Source organism: Rhinolophus ferrumequinum, chromosome 8 (genome assembly GCF_004115265.2).
Source record: "Rhinolophus ferrumequinum isolate MPI-CBG mRhiFer1 chromosome 8, mRhiFer1_v1.p, whole genome shotgun sequence".
Classification (NCBI taxonomy): domain Eukaryota; kingdom Metazoa; phylum Chordata; class Mammalia; order Chiroptera; family Rhinolophidae; genus Rhinolophus; species Rhinolophus ferrumequinum.
In genome coordinates this window covers 20,972,864-20,993,018 of record NC_046291.1, presented here as the reverse complement: position 1 = coordinate 20,993,018, position 20,155 = coordinate 20,972,864, and the positions used below count along the sequence as shown (strand labels likewise).

Below are 20,155 nucleotides of genomic sequence, written 5' to 3'. Positions count from 1 at the left end.
AGAATGAGGTCAAGGTGTTTATTCCTCAGCCACAGGTTTGGTGTATATATCCCTCTATGGAAGGTCGGTGTTCAGGACTGTCTCCTTCCTCTCTTCAGTCCAGTGACCTCTCCCCTCCCTTGCCTCTTCAGACATGGGGTACTAGTGACATCCTACTATTGCTAGCCTCAGAGTGCTTCTACTATCCTTTTTTTGGTTTCCTTTAAGCCTAACCATTCTCTTGTAAATATTAGTCCTTTCATGGATGTCGCCAAATTTTCCCCATCTGAGTGTCTGGCTGCTTTCCAGTCAGGAATGTGACTGATAGTTATAGATAGCAGGAGTGGTCCAAGGCCCAAGTCAATCAAAACGACATTTTGCCATTGGGTTGCTCATGTGAGAAGAGAACAGCATGGCCTTCTTACTGGGGAGTTAATGGAATACTGGTAATTCTAGGCATGTGCGGGAACATGATCACGCAAACTGTCACTGGTGGTAGCATGGAATGAAGTACCAATGCAAGGTAAGGCTGCAGGCTAAACTAACAGTGGTGGGGTGTAGTGTGAAAACTGTAGTACGACATGACTAGTTCTGATGCTGCAAAGAAGGATACAAAGGAGAAAGAACACATTGAAAGCCTTGAATGCTCAAATCAGAGCAGAAGTAAAATATCAGAAAGTTTCTCAGTCAGGTTTAAGAGTCCTTATTTACTTAAGCCTCAGGGCAAATAAGGGTGAAGGGTAACTCCAGAATAGGATTTAAAGGCTTATGGAACTGCTATGCTAAATAAAATGGGCAATACTAATATTAGTGGTCTTGGTAGTGGAGTAGTAATGGGGAAAAGTTGAAACACGGGATGGTACTATCTGATCAAATGCTGAAGAGGCTCAGAACGTTGAATCTTCAAACACTCTTGAAACGTCTTTACCAAAAACACCATCCTCCTCACTTCCCAACTTTTCATCTACGGAAATCAACATTTTCACAAATGAATATTCCCAGATAGTAAGAAGACTTCCAAAGAAGCTTCAGCTGAGGCTGGAACCCAAAGGATGGCAATTCTTTTCAGGACTCACTCCTGTTACCCTCAAGCTCATAGCATGTTAGATCTTAATATAGCCAAAAACCAAGGCCTGATGCAGGAGGTGACAGCCTATACACTGAAAGGATGGAAAAATGTTGCCAATTTATATCAGCAGGAGTCTAGCTAGCATGTAAGGGAATGAAATGGATTGATTTGAAGGGTTTTAGAACAAGAAGATGAACTGAAATGAGATTAGGCCACATTTATCAATACATGTACATTCATCTGAGATTTGGGTTTTAACATATTGCTTTGAGCAGGTGGGAATGATTAATTGAATCCTTGATTCAATGCTGGCTTACATAGTAAAAAGTTGAAATGCCAGAATTTTCCTGGCAGACCAAAGTGGAAGAAGTCCAAAAGCTCAAGTAAGTAAGAATACTGGAAAGGATCTATTATGAATCACCCTGTTCAGCCTTCCTCTACCCATCCACTGGCCAGGCCTGTGGGACACTCCCTTCGCCAAAGAATTATAGTGGTGAGGAAAGAACCAGCGTGCTTGAAAAGCTTTATGTTAACTATCTTTTCTAGGCCATAGAGAACAATGATAGAGGCTGCAAACAGAACTGGGCTCCCTGATTTAAATGTATATAATGTGATCTCCGCATGACAGAGGATATGTGGTAGGAATAAATTTCAGGAAGGTTCACTTACTTTAACAAGGCATAGGAATGAGGTGATAATCAGAGCATTTTGTGCCATAGGGTGCTATGGTGACGGCTAATAGATTATGGAGTCCCCAGGAATGGAACAGATGGTTAGACTGAAAAGCTGGTATCTGACTTACAGAGACAGGAAAAGACTAGCTCTCTTGGGCAAAAACCCAACTTTGGTCACCATGGTAGGATTTGTGATCTCTTATCCACTCTCTAAACCTAAATCTATTCACAGACCCAGTCACATAAGTTTTGGTGGAGACTCAGTCACTGTCGGGAAAGGCCCTGAAACCTGGCCAAAGATTTAGAATCACCTGGGGCCATTCATGATGGTGACTGCACATTGGGAAAAGGAAAATGCCAAGTCCTTCCAGAGGTTGTCAGATCTGTTAGATTAGCTCAGAATTGACATTAATCCCTGGAACCTAAAATGCCATTGTGGCCCACGGGTCAAAGTGGGGGCTTACAGAGGTCAAGATATATATAGAGACATCACCCAAATCGATCTCACAGTATTGTAGGAATATATACATTTAGTAATGGGAAGAATCCTTATGTTGGTCCTCTGACCCATGGAGGGAGGGCTATGTGAAAACCAAGAACAATGCTGTCCAATGGCACTACAAGTTGTACGAAATTTTAAATTTTCTAGTAGCTACATTTTTAAAAGGTGGAATTTTATTGTATTTTATTTAATAAAAAATATCATTTCAACATGTGGCACTCTCCATATTTAGGTGCTTAATAGCCTAATTTGGCTAGTAGCTGCCATCTTGGAAAGCACAGCCCTAGAACTACCACCTTTCCTAAAATACTAGTAAACTAAAACTGAAAGATGTTGAGGTGGTGATTCTTACTACATACCCAGTTAAACTGTTTGCTAGGCTCACGTAAGACCTAGATGGTTCTGTGGATGGATGCAGACTTAATCACATCATAATGCCAACTGTTGATGGTGTTCTAGCTGTAGCATCTTTACTGGATCATAATAACATAGCCCCTGACACCAGGTATGAAGCTAGTAACAATTTCTTTTAAAAATAATTCCTTATCAACAAAGATAATCAGAAGCAGTTTGCCTTCACATTGCAGGAACAGCATACTTTCACTATCTTACCTTAAGGTTAGGTCAACTCTCCTCTCTTTGTCATACTATAGTCCAAAGAAATCTTGTTCATCTTGACATCCCACAGAACATCAAGCTGGAACATTACATTCATGGTATTATACCGATTGGACTTGATGAGCAGGAAGTAGTGAATACCTAAGATGCCTCGGTAAGATATATGCTAGAGGACAGGAGATAATCTCCATGAAAGTTCAGAGACTTGCAGCATTGCTGAAATGTTATGGGCCTAGTGGTCTGGGCAGGTTGAAATTGATCCTCTATAGCAAATGACAAATTACTGTGCCTTGCGCCTTTCATTGTGAACAAAAAGGCACACATGTGGTGCCCTCTTTGGATTTTGGAGGAAAGCTATCCCACATTGGGTATGCTGCTCTGACACTCAATCGAGTCGGTAATCCGCAAGGTGGCCAGTATTGAGAGAGGGCTGGGGCAAGAAAAGGATCTGCAGCATACCTCTGCTGTGATGAATGCTTCCTACACCTTCAGCTCTAAGATCCAGCAATGCAGTGAATTTTGGAAATGTCTGTAGCAGACAGAGATGGGGTCAATAAAAGCCTCAGAGTGCAGATTCTTTGTTTGGAGTAAAGGCATGCAATCTTCTACTAATAACTATCCTCCATTTGAAAAGCTGTTTCTAACTTGCTCTTGGACTTGGTTTATGATTGAGTAGTGGGCCATGGGACCCCACATGAGTATGTGGCCCAAACTACACAAAATGAACCAGGTGTATCTGACTTGACATAACGTTTAAAAAGACTTGCCAAGAGCAATGTATTACTAAATGAGACTGGGACCAATCAGGTTTGGGAGGCCCAAGTAGCTAAGGTCCCTGATACCTGCTATTACTGCTTCACAATCTCCCCACAACCCACAGCTGTGGCCTCATGGGGTGTCCTCAATGAACAATCCATGGGGGATGAAACTGTGTGCATGGAGCTGGCAAATGGATTGCATGATATTTGATAAGAGCTGTGACCCGTGTTCCAGCTCCCCTGAGGGGGCTGGCCCCGAAATACAGGAGTGAAAGGATACCCCCAGCAGAGCTGCAGACTGTACACTTGGCATGGAAGAAGAGACATCTGAGGTAACAAAACATGGCATGGCCATATGGTCAAGGCCTTGGAAGAATAAGACTGGGAGGTTGACGACAGAATATGTGGGAGAGAGTTACGTGGATGAACGGCTCAGAACTGGTACAAAGTGTGAAGACCTGTGTCCCGTGTGAATTTCCTCCACTGTGGAAAAGGCTCTCAGTGATCTGGACAAGATTATCTGATGGGTGTCTCAAACCAATCAGACAATCTACGTTACGCATGTTGGTCAGAGTCTTTACATGGCTACTCTGGTGCTTGCTCAAGTAAGTGGCCCATGTACAAAGTGACAGTTGGATCAGGGATGGAAACGATGTATGGATTCAACAGCGCAGACTTTCCCCTCTCTATGATTGATTTCACTACCACTGCTGAGTTCACAACTTCCTAATGCTGAGACCCTCATATGGCACCATTCCGGGGGTGGGGAGTGGGGGAGGTGGTTAACCTGTCAATTGGTGTCAGGCAGGTTACACTGGAATCCTTCCAATATGAAGGAGGGAGAAATTTATCCTTAAAGGAAGTCATAGATACTGGGATATAGATTTACCTCCCCTTCCTTTGATACTTTTGCAGGCTTCTCCATACATGGATTTAACAGAATGCCTTATCCATTACCACGGCATTTTTTAAAATACTGCCTTCAACCAGGAAATTCAATGGGCTCAAACCTATATACTATTTTACTGGTCATATCTCATGTCTTTTTATGCAGACCTAGCTGACTAAATGGAGTGGTAAAATAGCCTACTAGTGGAGCGGTCCATGTGTATATGGTTGCCAAAAGGGAGAAGTTTGGGTGTGTTCTCTAGTTCTACAGGATATGACATAAGCCTAAACCCGTCTCCTCCACAGCCGCAATGCATGAGTCTGAGAACAAAGAGGTTAAGGTAGGAGTGGCCACAGTACAAATACATCAGGTAATTACGTTAAGTTAAAGGATTTTTACTTCCTGTGCTGAAATGAATGAAATCTTGGGATTGGTGGTTCTGGAGCTCTCAGTGCCTAAGGGAATGTTTCCACGAGGGATCAGAGTTCAGGTACTGTTGTTGTACTGGAAGCTGAGACTACTCCCTGACTCTTTGGGGCATCTCAATCAAACTACTAAACTACAGGGAGAGAAGTGGGCCATTGGTTGGTTATTTTTTTCTGAGTACTAAGATGATTTTGGGTTGTTGCTGTATGACAGGGGCAAGAATAACTATGTTTGGAACTCAGGACACCTCTTAAAAAAAAAAAAAGAAAAACTTGATCAATAATCCTGGTTATTGGAAAACTGTAAAAATCCAAGAAAGGCAGGACCATTCGATACTCAGAAATTGTAGAAGTTAAGGTTTGGTTCACCCGTTAGATAAAGAAACCTATCCAGCCCAGGTGCTAAAAAAAGGGTAAGGGGAAGATACTAGAATTGGTAGTGGAAGAACACTATAATGACCAATTTGAGCTCTCTGACCAATTAGAGAAACATGGACTTTGACAGCTTTATGTTCCATCTACTATGAAAAACATAGGTGATGGCTAACATTTTAGATTCCAGTTGAAAGGATGACTGATTTGATAACATCCCTTGATTGATGAAGTAGCTAGATGACACTCCTCTCTCCCACTCATCACTCCACTAAACTTTCTCTAATTAGCCAGTCTGAATACGCTGTTTATATAAAAATCATGGCTTGATATGCCAAACTGCAAAATCATCATGATTGCAGTGATAGGGACCATTTTTTTTTTTTTGAACCTCAAAGCAGCAATATATTTGTTTACAAAATATACAGTTTTACAGAAACAGCTTCACGTTATACACACAAACTTTACAGTTACATAGAACAATGTAAATAATGTTATGGATCTGGCCTAGCCAAAGCCAATGGGAGTGGCCTACTTTGGAGTGACATTTTCCCCTCCCTTCACTTCATCACCCACCAACTAGGCACCCCTAGATGGGCCATGCCTAATTTGCATAAAGAAGCTGATTGTAGCTGCCCAGCTTAATCTAACACAAAAACCAAGGTGTCTTGACTTGTTACACACGACCCATGGGTGTAGATCTGTTAAAAGAACTAAAAGGAAATCAAGGAAACTAAAATCCGAGATGAATATCGAATGCCTTCCAGGGGCATCACCAGGCATTGACTCTTTTAAGAATATAGCAATCCCCACGTAAAGAAACGTGTACAATAACCCATGGTATTAAAAGCAACACAGTTTTATGAAGAATAAAACAGACATGGGAAGAATTTCTGCCTCAACTTTATGCAGTAGGTATGTTAAAAATCTATGTTGTATATAACCCTTGGGCAAGTCATAATACTTTAATAAGCCAGAGTACATGGATAGCTAAAGAAATAACTGTCACGTCTTAAAAGTAACTTTCAATAAAGAATATTTTTATAATAAAACCATACCACTTTAAGATCATTTTCATAGCATAATTTCAAAATAAAATACAAAATTTCATAGCAGGAAATAAGTGAATTGTATTGAATCAGGGAAGAAAGTAAACTATATACTTAAAATATTTTGTTTTAATGTTTGCATTAATTTCATTTTTCTGTAACTGCCCCAATTTGAGTTAATGTCTAAAATAGTTGTATATACTTCACATTCGTGTTAAAAAACTAGGTAAAGCCTAAGGCTTATTAATAGGAAAAATGTAAAGAAAGATAATGCAAGCATTAACTCAAAATCCACAGCACTCTCTAATATCATATGTAAATGTAGGTGAAAATATCACTTCTATCATATTTTCATATTAAAAGGAAAATTGAATGTGTCACGGATAGATGGAGCATATAAAACTTGCTTGAGAGTATTCTGTATTAATTTTTCACCTTTAACTTCTTGGTTATGGCAACTCATGTAATAATCAAATGAGATTAATTCAGATTTCTAATCATTCTCTTTCACGTACTATGTTCTAGCATTTTAAAAAATCAGATTTATTCCAGATTTTTAATGATAATTTATGAAGCAGAGAAAAGTTGCATAGAGCATCCAGTGACTATAGTTCAAGAGTTAAAGAAACAAGGGGAGTTAAAATGAAATATGACATACTCTAACAGCCAATTTTCTAATGAGATATTTTCAAATTTAAAAATAGTAATATTTGATTTCCCGCTGAGGTACCAGCCTGGGCAGTTATATCAGTCACAAAATATCACAGCTTTCATCTCCTCTATGGTAACATCAGCATGTAACTATGATATTCCACTAGATTTTCCATTGTCCTCGATTAACTGTAATGACTGCTAATAATTATAATATTAAAAACCATGGAAAATTATGTAATAGCTGTTTCCTTCACTGGCTTGAAATAAGAGACTCTTCAGTTGACATTGCTTCTTTTTACCAAGTCTGTAAGTCTAAAAGGGAAGGATCACGTGCATCCTACAAGATGTATCAGTTATTCGATGTACACAAATAAAAAATATTGTCTAGCTCATTCCTAACTAGGTACCAAAGCTTTTAAGTTATTTTGTATTATTCTGTAGCACATCACCCAAATTCTCAAATTTTAGCTTTCTTCTCAAAGAGTCGCTGACACTTACCAGAGTGGGTCCTGAGGTGTCCTGTGAGGGCGTCCCTTCTTCTACAGGCATAGCTACAGAAAGGACATTTGAACGGCTTCTCTCCAGAGTGTAACTTTATGTGTCTCAGAAGGTTGCCCTTCTGAGTAAAAGAAGCTCCACACTGGTTACAGTGGAAGGGACGTTCTCCTGTGGAAAGGAAAAGAGGTGAGAAAGACCAAGTAGGTTATGTACAAAGTGACTAATTCACCGCTAACTAGAGCCAGTGCTCTATGATGAGGAGATTCATCTCCCTCCTAAGTCTTCTAACCTCTTTCTTCCTAGAATTTGCTTTGCTAATACTATCTCAAACTTTACCTCAAGTGTAGTTTCCCTCTTCATATAAATTTTACAGGATTCCTGTCATTGATTCAAAAGAATAACAATGTTGTTCAATTGGCTGAACTAGGTGACATCACTTGACTGTCCTTATTGGTTGCTTTGTACATACAATATTTCAGACCTCATAATAACATTAGTAGCCAGGTATCTATAATTTCAATTTGCCAATGAAGAAATTGAGATTCAAGTATCAAAGTATGTGATTATAGTCACAGAGCTAGTAAGTACTCGAGCTGATAATTGAATCTTGGTCAGTTTCACTATATTTTGCTCTCTTTACTGTACTATACTCTCTTTAAAAATTATATAAATTTTGAGTTGAAAGGGACCTTTAGGCTAAGGGACCTCTCTCATTTAGCTGATAATTTTTGTATAAGGGGACCAAAGAGGTTCAGTGAATGAACCAGGTTCCAAAGCTCATTACCACAAAATCTCCAAATATAGCTCAGATCTCTCTCAGTTTCCCTAGTCACTAACAGTAAAACCTTTGGCAAAATTTCATTATATAGTCAGAGAAAAGCCATGAAAATTATTCATTCAGACATTTCCTGTATATTCTTTTTGTTGTAAAAATCATTTGTTTGATAGGAAACTTTTTTCCTATTATTGATATTGCTATAAAACTGTTTAAACCATAATTATCAGTCTGTTGCCATCAACTAGCTGTCAACAATGTCATCAAACATGAAAACATGTAGTTGATGAAACAGTAAAATGGGCAAGTGGATCAAATGATAACATTTATCAAACCATGAAAATAATATTTTAAGTGTGTCTATCTCTAAAGATAGACATGAAAAATATATTATAAATTAATATATAAATAGTACAAATATATTAAAGCTCAAAATTTAGAATAAAAATAAAATTAAGAAATAATTTCCTTTTGGTTGAAATGGACCATTTCTGTACTTGAGGTGAGATGATGATTACAATTTTGATAGTTAAAAAAAATTTTTTTTGAACTGAATTGTCATGTTTCGTATCTTTAACTGAAACATTCATAATAATAGTGAATAATGAAACCTGAATATTTTGGGGGACCTTTAATATAATACAAACTCAGCAATTCTTTTTATTAAAGAAAGCTAGGAAGCATAAAGAAGATAAACTGTGGTCCCTTTCTAGCAGCTGCCACTGCACATTCTATCATATAGATTTGTTATAAACTAAAGAAATTGAAAAATGGATACATCAGGTGTATCTCAAATTCTATAGTATTTGCTCATTTTGGAACTTAATGACATGCATACCAAAAAAGTGTAATCTGTGTGTGCATAGCAAAAATTAAGGACTTTTTTCCTTAAGAAATCTGTAGATCTTATGAGCTAAGTTTACAAATTATCCTAAACTGATAAATTAGGTTAAAATAATTATCCATCACGTTAAGGTTACCTTAATTTTATCTTACTTAACTTTTTTTAATCATTTGGTAAAACTCACAGATTAAGTCAACATTAAATACAGCTTAAGAGAAATATTTTATCTAAAACCTCTCATATGAAGTCTGACAAAATAGTCAATGTTTTAAAATAAATGTAATATTGGTAAACCTTTTTTTATTTTACACATACACACACACATAAAACTTAATTCTTTGACTTTTTTTCAATGCAATAGCAGTCTAAAACTTTTTAAAATCAGGATTTTCTTCCCGCTACCCCTACCACGGAATTAGTAATAAAAAGAAAAAAGGAGGTACTTTCTTCATTAAATTAACTCTACAGACAGTATGAAAATAGCAGATGTAAAGTATAATTTTCACTCCAAATATTTTACTTTTGAAATCTGTCTATGTGGGGTTTCCCAGGCAAGTAAAAATTAGGATGCGGTAACTTTAAAACAAATTAAATTAGGGTAGTGACAAAAAAATTTGAAATCATGTTTGCCTTTGGAATATACTCCAGTTATATTAATTATATTTTCTTTAAGCCTCCTACAATTGAAATATTTTAAAATTTCTAATTTAGAGAACTGAATAATGCTAATAATTCTTTCAGAATAACGCTAATCTAAAAAAGTTAATAATAAGGACACCTCTTTTTAAAAATAATTTTTTAATTCACCTAATTGAACTTTATGAGACTAATGACAGGGTAATTTAGTTTTTACATTTACAAAATATTCCAGATAGCTTCAAATGCATTTTAACAAGAATTGCTTCTGAATTTATACAATTATCCTTAAAGGTGTAGGAGAAAGGAAAAGGCGTCAGGGTATATCAGGAAATACTGCTGTGTTGCTGAATGTATGATCTGAGTGTGGAGGCATTTGCTAACCATGTTCCCATGGCCATGAGAAGAAGTAAAGAAAGAAGCATGATGAAGGTGAGCATTTTGGACAAGAAGAAAGAGGCAATGTTAATAATTACTTTGATTTCAATCTGATGAACCTTTGAGAAATACTAATCTGCTTTATATGAATTAAGTTTTGATTTTTTTTTTAATTCTTGGACACTACTAATTCTATGGCTTTACTCATTTTGGGCTGAAATATGCTTAACTACGCATAATGTCTTGATTATGTAAATGATAATTATTTCAACAATCCTCTGTTTTTTTGCATGTGTTCCACACTAAATCTAGTGGAATTATAGTGGAAATACTCAATAACATTGCTGTTGGAGACAGGGATGAAAACAGAGTTTAACTTATGAGATTTTTTTTTTTTAAAGTATACATAATGATATTCCAGGAATAATCCAAATGGAGGAGATATAGCCAAATCTGTTTAATAAAAAATCAAAAACAAGTGGGTTGACTTATTTTTTTCTAAAACGCCATCCCTGTATAATGTGAGCAATCCTCTTAATATTGTGCATGTAACTTGAAACAACACATCTCAATTATTTGTTATAATATTTTTCTTTGATAAATAGACTGTATCAATTGGTCCTTTCTGAGGTAGTTTAGACCTTGCCTGAAAAAAATATGAATCATATTCTTTTTGAAATGTAAATAAAAGCAAATTTAAGGGGAAAAAACCCAAATTTACTAAACACATTAGTGACATTATAGAGTAATCCAATTAAAAAATATCTAAGTAAGCTATTGTATCTGTGATAACTCCCCCTGCGGTGGGCACAAAAGTCTAGGCTAACAACTTTGGACCTATGGAAACAATTAAGATGTAGCCACGCTATCCTTTATTTCCATTCTTATTCTGTTTTTTTGTTTTTTGTTTTTGATCAATCTACTAATCTCCTGAAGGACCATTTTTAGTTCTTCACTGGATGAAGTTATTTATTATTCTTATTATGACATAAATTATATTTCAATATTTTCATAAACACATATTTCTAGATCTGAGGTTAAATATCAAATTGAAATGCAAGTGTACATGCATCAATTTGCTTTGGTGAACCAGAGAGTATTCCTGTGTTGTACAGAACCACCACCTATAAATTTGAGAAATCCTAGGCACTTGTAGAGAAGGCCTTGGAGCAAGAGAAGGGCTGCACAAAGCTGCAGTGTATAAAATATTGTGCTGAAAACATGAAGTTACAAAGATGGGAGTACTCTACCCCAAAGAGGAGTAAAATTAAGGACATTCTGTATTCATAATGTTTGTATCAATTCATGTTTATGTTTGAATTGATTTACTACCTGCCTTTTCTTCTCCCTGTATCCCCAGTGAAGAATGCCTGGAGTATCCAATGACAATATTACCTGATTACCTACTAAAGTAGCAAAACCAAAGAAATAACACCAAGCAATTAAGAAGACACTGCAATTGGCACTTTAGTAGGGTATGAAAGAGAAAGAAGAAGTGAGTGACTTAGATCCGATACTCCATGTCATTTCAATGAATTGGGTGGTTGTGTATCTTTTTTCACTATCAATTTTATATTAATATTTTGTGAGCTAAAAACACAGAAACATATGTTTACCAAAGGCTTTATAAGTATTTAAGACCGTGCCTTTTATACTAGCTATAAATAATTGATAAGCATGAGAACTTCTAAAATGAATACAGTAGTTCATGGTATTAAGGAAAAAACATTTAGCTAGTGACTAGATTCTAACTGCATTTTTTCAATCTAGTTTAAATTAAAGAAATACAAATAGACTTTCTATTCTCATAGTACTAAAATGGAGTAGAAAATGTGATGATCCACTCAGATGTATAAACTGGGACATCAGAAATACATATAAAAATAGCTAATTTAAAGATGTATCATAATTTCAAGGTCAACAATGTGTGGAAGGTATCCCAAGGTCCTCTATGAATGGCTGTTGCCTTTAACCTTCCAGAACTGAGGAAAGTGTAACACTTTTCATAATACTTCAATAAATATTTATTAACAATAAAAGCTCACAAAGTTGCAAGAGTGCTTTAAATGGTTTAGTTCATTTTCCTTGCCTTTACCAGTTGAGTGAATCTCCTATTCCTAGGACTTATGGAAATCCGTGTAACTATCCGGAAACATTTTCCATGTAAATTAGATGATTTCAGAATCAAAACAATTCAACTCAACTACTGTAGTAAATATCAAATGGACAGTATAGCAGCGTTGTAATTATAACTGTGTTTACAAATGAACAGTCCTCACGAAAATCACTGCAGATACAGTGAAACACTGATTAACCTAAATTTTCAAGAGAGCATACTCACTCTTTGAATTTTCTCAACTCAGTCCAGAAAAGTTTATTGAAAAAAATCTTACAAAAATTGTTTTTTAAAAAGTATACTTTTCAGCCTTAAAAAGAACACTATATGTAATTTAACTGAAAAGTCTTTAGACTAATTTTGTTTAGTCTGTATGTTGCTAGATGGGAGAAGTTAGACATTTGAATGAGTGTTAATCTTTCTTAATATAATCATCCGAATCATATGAAGACATCATAACTTTGTGGAATTCTTCTTTTAGAACTGCAATTAGAATTATTTCATGAGCATAGAAGAAAAGCAGACTCATCATTTTACAGTCTTTTCTTTTCTTATCACATACAGTGTCCAAGATTGATCTTTCCACTTTTTCATGACACATTTTTAAAAATTAAAGGAACAAAAGACATTTGCACTAGTAATATAAATATTACTATAAAATTTTAAATTCACATTTTAAAAATGTTATTTATAAAGGAAATTCAAAACAAAAAATAAAAATATAACTGACTGTATGATTGGAATAAGGGTATAGGCACTAAAGTTGTTGATTTTTATTAGAATAACACTGATTTTAACGTGTAACTTCTGACTATAATTTTTAAAATATCAGACTTATAGTAATACCATATCAAAACATGTATTGACATACCAAGCATAGTATATTTGGACAAAACCACTCTGGGCAACATAAAACCTTGGTTCTAACTATGTAAGGGATATGGGTAAGTCACTTGACTGTTTTGGGCTCCAATTTCTTCATATGTAAAGGAGAGGTTGGGACTGAAAAGACTTCAATGTACCTTGTATCGCTCATGTTTTAAGCACCTACTTATTAAATTGATTATTTAAAATTCAATCTTTTAAATCACTGTATTTATTATAATTTATCTCTTCTAAAGAGTATCACATTTTAAAACTGAATGCATTAGGTATTAATATTTTGCTATATACTACTACTTCTGCATTATTGTTAAAGTGATCATTACCTTTAAATTAATTTTCATACAAACTTGAAACTTCTTCTAAGAATCAATCTTTTTTAAGAATCAATCTCATTTGTTTTTGTTGTTTGGGGAGTTTTTTAACAAAGGATTTGAAGAGATTTAAGTAAAGCCGCCTACTCTGGCTGGTTTTCACATTACTCAAATGTCTGAAAGTATATATTAAATTAACCTGAGGTGTCTTTTCTCACCTTATTTCATGATTACAGATTCCTAACTGCACACCCACCACCCTTTGTTATACCTCATCCCTACATACCTCCTTGCTAGATTTATAACAAAAAATTACAGGAAGTTGGTAAATTTCTCAAACTAGGGAAAATAAGCATCTACCTACTACAGAGACCCATGGTAGGCAAAGATTGATTGGAAATTGTATTCCAAGACGTTAACTAGATAAGGTGAAAATGATCCACCTCCATATAAATGCATGAGTACCATTTTATAATGTAAACTTTTAGCTAGCAAACTGTATTACCTGCCCACGGGTATGGTAAAATATGTATAGAAATACAAAAAGATTAAGTTACACAATGAAATTCTCCTATAACTTTTGAACCCTTATCATATTATTGCTATATTAAGAACTGTGGAAACTGAATCCCAAACTTCTTTTCTGATATGCTATTCAGATTTGAAGGCTGGAAGTCAAGACCCAGGCTACTCTCTGCTTTTCAGCAATCCAATACTAGCAGAATTCTGAAAAGGTAGTTTCACCATTGCCACCCCTGAATAAAAAGGAAAGAGAATAGATGTCAGGTAATATCAACATCAGATGTCACAGGCAGTCATCAGGTTATTCTTTCAGCTGCTTACCAGTGTGACTCCTTTTATGTACCATAAGCACATTGGGCCCAATGCAAACCATGCCACAGACGTCACATTTCAGTTTACCATTCGGAAGCCGGATTCCTCCCTCGCCTTGAAGCTCCTGGACTTTCCTGTTGTCTGCCACCTCGCTGCTCTCAATTAGGGGTTCTTCTAGGCTGCTACCCTCATCATGGCCCCTGATCTCGTCTTCTCGGCTCAGGGGTTTCCTGTCACACTCTTCATCACTCTGCATTTCTAGCTTTACAGAATTTGCTGTAATTGAAAAAGAAGAAGACATTTTAAATGCATGTTATGTGGTGTTACCTACATGGCTCTTCCACCCACTGTCATTCTGTTAACATGGTTGAGAATGCAGCATTGCGTAAAGTACAGTCCATCACCAATGCAATGTTAACAGATACTGTACTCTGATGTTAATATTTTAGTGAAGCTTTGGCATGAAAGTGGAGGTGGCTCAGGAAAGCTCCAGGTAAACAGAATAACACTTGATCGTTGCACCCATTTACTTCTTTAACTCAGTTATATACTTTTAAAGCAAGTCTCTAAATAATTCTTGCATTGGCTTTCGAGTTTGTCACTAAGGCTACTGAGACTCAGGTAGGATTATGGAAGAGACAAGATTAGACACCGCTTAATCCACTGAGCCATACCTCTTCTTAACATAAGAATCATTATATAGATATACACACTTCACAGTCTGTCTTTCATATCAGAGTACGTGTGTAAACCTGCTTCTGAACTAAGCAAGAGAAATAACAGGATATTACTCTAGCAAATGTCTTAAGACACATGAAGGCACATGGTCGAGGCAAATATCCTAAAATAGGACTAAACACATACATTCAGGTAAGAGCTGTATAAATGGAGGGCAGAGTACACACACCTCACGTACTCTTGCGGTACTCTGCCTTTTTATCCTACATGAAAAAAGTTCTCCATGGAACACATTCGTCTGCAAATCAAAGTAATCCAGCTTTCAAATGCGCGTACCAAAAAGCAGTGAACGACAGGAATGGCATAGCATGCGTGCACGCACTTGTGACTGTTAAGAAATTTCATGCCTTCTGTTTGCTGTTTTTGGATCATCCCACAGAAAAGTTGGAATTTTGTGAGCACAGCCCTCATTCTGGATTGCTGACAGAGTCTTTTCACAAAGCAGAAGCAAGTTTTAAACGAATACCAGGGTTTTTTTGTTTTGTTTTGTTTTTTATCCATTGATCTTGAAAAGTTCTTAAGAAATCATATCAAAGTTATGGAGCAAAACAAATTATTTGCTATTACTTGAATAGAGGAAATATTTTCATAAAAAGGAAGTTCTCCATACTGCAATTGTTTTCTTAGAGAAACCACACATTCTGAGATTTGTCATTAGTACTTATAACAGGGAGTGCTATCGAAAGGGCTGTTCCCCATTCCCTCCTTGGCACGCCCCCATCAACTAGGGCCGGAGTGGTACAATGAGGAGATCACCGGATTTACTCCTGCCTGAGGACATGGCTCTGGTACATACTAGCTTGGGCATTTACTAGCAGTACAATCTTGAACTACTCATTCAACCTCTGACTCTAATTATCTTTCATTTGAAAAGTGGAGATGAACTCAGACTCCAGAATAAAGTTTGGACAGAAGAGTTGAACTATGAAGAGCGAGGATCCTATAACCAGACTGCCTGGATTTGAACATTAGCAATGGTATTTAGTACAAGCAACGTCACCTTCTACCAGTTACTTAAGTTCTCTACGTCCTCTTTTGAAATGGGATTCACTTCCTAGGGCTAATGTGAGCATTAAATGAGTAAATATACAAAATGGGCTCAGCTATTATTTTTTTCTGGACATACAGTGCTCTTTTGCGTAAGGAGACTGTGAGGATCAATTAACTTCTAGTATGTAAACTACTCTGAGATCTAAAGGGATAGATGGCCTTTCTGGCCCCATCTCTAATAGAGTATATCTACTACTACATTGAGTTTTACCATATTTACAAATCAGAGCTGCTTTCCTGATTTTTGAAAAGAGTAGGGACACTACTTTATCCATTTTATTATATTCCCAACAAAATCGAGAAATTGGTGGTGGCATATTGGAAGTATTTCAGACAGCGTTCAGTTAGATGTGGTACTTAATGGACTGAGAATTTTCTTTCTTTAAACTTGTTTTATATGTTTAAAGAATTCATGAACATAGTAAAGGAAAATAATCACATAAAGACTAAAAAATAAAAAGTCCTCTTCTATCCAAACTTCACGATCCCTCAGTTCTGGTCTCAAATGCAACCATTCTCTTCATTATCTACTTCAGTATTGTGTATGTAGATGTATGTGTGTATATGTAGTCTCTCTTTTTTACACATATTGGACTGTACAGTTCACCTGACTTTAATTTCACTTTAATCTTTAATGTCTGTTTAGTATTTTCCACATTAGTACACAGAAACCTACACTGCTCTTTTTAATACCAACACAAATTGCATTTTACAAATGTACTGCACTTTATTCACCCAGGTTCTGTCAATAGAAATTTAACATTATTTCTTATTTATTTTTATTATAAACATTGTATATCATACCACATAGAGCTGTCAATCTGATAATAACTAGTATTCTATTCTAGTTTTTAATCTGCATTTTTTATTAAGAGTGGGTTGTGCATCTTTGTCAATGTTTAATTTTTTTTTGAGAACTATCCAAGTTCTTTGCCCATTTTTCTAGATTGTCAGTCTTTTCTCACTGAAGTTAAATGTTTATATACTAAGTAACTTAGCCCTGTGTTTGATATGTTTTGAAAATATTTTTGTTTATCATTTTATTCAAAGGTATTTTTTTGGCATGCACGCTAATTGTATATTTTGAATTTTTTAAGTTTACAATATTGCTTCTGGATTCTGCATCTTGCTACAATAGGTTTTTCCATATTCCAAGAAATTATCCCATAACATTTTTTTCTGGGAAGGAAAATTTTTCAAATCCAGGTAAAACGCTATTTGGTTACCATATGTAATCCCATATTTCACTCATAATTGTCACATAAAGGAAATATTCAGAAGAAAACAAATGAAAAGTATGACTTTAATACAGCATTACTTCATATACCAACCTATAAGCAAATTGTACCATACATTTATTTTAAGATGTACTAAAGATTAGAAACTTCACAGCAATGCCATCATTTATATCCCTAGGCTAGTCAACAACTTATAAGATACATTTAATGAATGTAAAGTCTACCAGCATTCCATTTCAGGAACTGCGGAAATGTATATCTAAAGTAGTTTTTGAGTCAAACTCTGGGCCTCTTAAATTTCCAAATAGCACAGAATTATGGCAATATGACTTGATGTTACATTAAATTATCATATTTTTCCTAGTGAGAATACTATAATATGGACGTCAAAATATAATATCAAACATGGGTTAAAATGTCATTTTAAAAATTATTGGATATTACAATTATAGTTAGAACTTGAAATAAATATCCACAGAAGACTATATTTGAAATAAATATCCAAAAAGAAGTATATATTTGCTGGAACTGAAATACTACAAGAAAAGGTAAACAACAGTAATCTTTTCTCTAATGATATCATACTCTAAGGAACTATATGTTTATCAAATATGAAGGAACACACTACAACTATACTGACATAGTAAATCAATAAACTGCAAAATATTTTAATATATACATATCATAGATTAAATTTTGGATATATATGGTGGCCTATGGAAAAACAAAATCCCATCTTAATTAATTTACAACACAACTCACTAAATTTCTGTTGAGTTTCTAGGATGAAAAACAAATAGTTAAAAGATATTGTCTTTAAATTTTAACTGTGAAAGAGAAAAAAATTTCTCTACTCAAAGAATATAAAAGAAATTCTCCCACAATTTATCTTCACTATTTAAGATGTTTCTAATTAATGGAGAGCACCTAATATTTTAACTCTTTAATGATTAAATTCAGGTAGTTGGTAAACCTAAATGTACTGCAAGTTATATTGTATATATGAGTTATGTTGTAATTATTTTTAGCTATATATATAAAGCTATTATAAATATTATTCATTATATAATAACTAAGTACATTAATTATCAAACCTTTGAAATTAAATTTTCACTCTTCTTTATATGGTATTTCTTTTACAATTTGGTAACAGGAAGACATTTTTCATAAATGTCTAATTTCTATAAAGATGAGAACTTGTTAGTGTGAGTGAAATGAAATCTTGTTATTACAAATCTCAAGACTAAGAATTATTTTTCAAGCATGTTTCCTTGATATGAAATGAAAAATATAAAATTCAGGCATATATGTGGGAATTTACAAACATTATTATATACTGATAAGCAATAACAGTTTAATAAAAACAATATTCTGTCAGAACAAGTTATTAGCAGTGAAAAGAGGATATGAAATAAGATTTTAATTAAATGATCAATTTGTTCTCTATAGTATATAGATATTTGAATATTTTCAATGAATAAAGATGTTTAAGAAAAGTATCATGCTATAAAAACATGTAGTTTAATTAATCACCTGCATTTACAAATAATAATACCAATGCTGAGAAGTAAAGAGACTTAGGAGCTAGTATTATAAGTGACTCTCAGGCCAAACAATTTTCAATTTCAAAGTTTCTTCAATGACCTTATTGGGCTGTTACCCTCAAAGGCTTCATAATTATCATAGTTTCAAGATACATAATACTGAAAGGACAAAGTTATACCCGACTTGTCTTTAATTCACTAATATTAAATAAAGGGATAACAGAACACAAGCATTTACATAGGCAAACAGATATAGATCACTGTAAAAAAAAAGGGGGGGTAAAGTCAAATGGGGAAAAATTATGTTATTTTTTGAAGCTGTTAAAAATATATATTTTTAATTCAGTCTTTATCATAATGAAAATTTTCTTTACCACTATGCCACTTTGACAATTACAAAAAGACAATTCAAAACCCGAATATATATCATTTAAAAATGAAATGGAATATAAAATGTACAATGTTGTTACATACACTCACAGACCTCCCACTTGAACTCACCTCAACCAATAAAAAACAAGGACCAAAACTGAATTCTCCTAATAAACACTGGCCAGTTCAACAACTTTTAAAGTACCTGCTGTTGCCTAATACTTTGCTATTATGTGATTTTGAAGATTTAAGACAAAAAGCTGAAGAACATTAACTTAAATAAGAAACCCATATTAACAGGATAGTATATACTCAGAAAAAGGTATTAAAAGAGTTCATGAATAAGATTATAGGAAATATTTTACTAACGCATATAATTTGGTTACATAATAAATTTATTGTCCTGAACAGTGCATAAATGTAAAGAAGCTTTGCCTTAAAGACTTTGAGCATTTACTGCTTTTTACTCTGTACCTTCACCAAGTCATCAACCAATGGAATACAGCACTGATTTTGCAATGTCTGGCAAATGATGTCTGCAAATAATGAAATTCTCAATTTTTAAGGTTTGGGAAGAAAGATCATTTTCTATACACATGATGAAGTATAATCAGTTAATTCTGAGTTATCAAATTGAAGGAATAAATTCCAGCCTCGGACATAGATTATTGTTTTAACAGATAACCTTATCATTTTTAAATGCCAAGTTTTGAAAATATCCTAATAACCAGATCCTAAAATATCATTATTAAAATATTTTTAATACCTAAATTAAACTTTCTACAATTTAAAACTTTATTATTAGTATGACTTGATTCTACTAATCCACAAACAGATTATTCACGTTTCCTACCCAGGAAAATAATACAAAGATATTATGATTCATTTATTCTACTTGAAAGGATACAATATTCGTTGATCTTATGGAACATAAATTAGCTTTCTAG

General features: G+C 34.6%; 1 protein-coding gene across 13 annotated transcripts in view; it reads right to left on the bottom strand.

The window, feature by feature from the left end:
* The window catches only part of IKZF2 (IKAROS family zinc finger 2), a 151,600-nt gene that overhangs the window by 42,431 nt on the left and 89,014 nt on the right, over positions 1 to 20,155 (bottom strand). For 10 of the 13 annotated variants that reach the window (XM_033112482.1, XM_033112480.1, XM_033112477.1 and 7 more), the window contains 2 exons: positions 14,276 to 14,542; positions 7,488 to 7,655 (listed from right to left, as the gene is read on the bottom strand). In XM_033112482.1, the coding sequence (XP_032968373.1) occupies positions 7,488 to 7,655; positions 14,276 to 14,542 (435 nt within the window). The remainder of the gene's footprint in view (positions 1 to 7,487; positions 7,656 to 14,275; positions 14,543 to 20,155) is intronic. The other 3 variants (XM_033112485.1, XM_033112484.1, XM_033112489.1) reach the window with 1 other exon arrangement.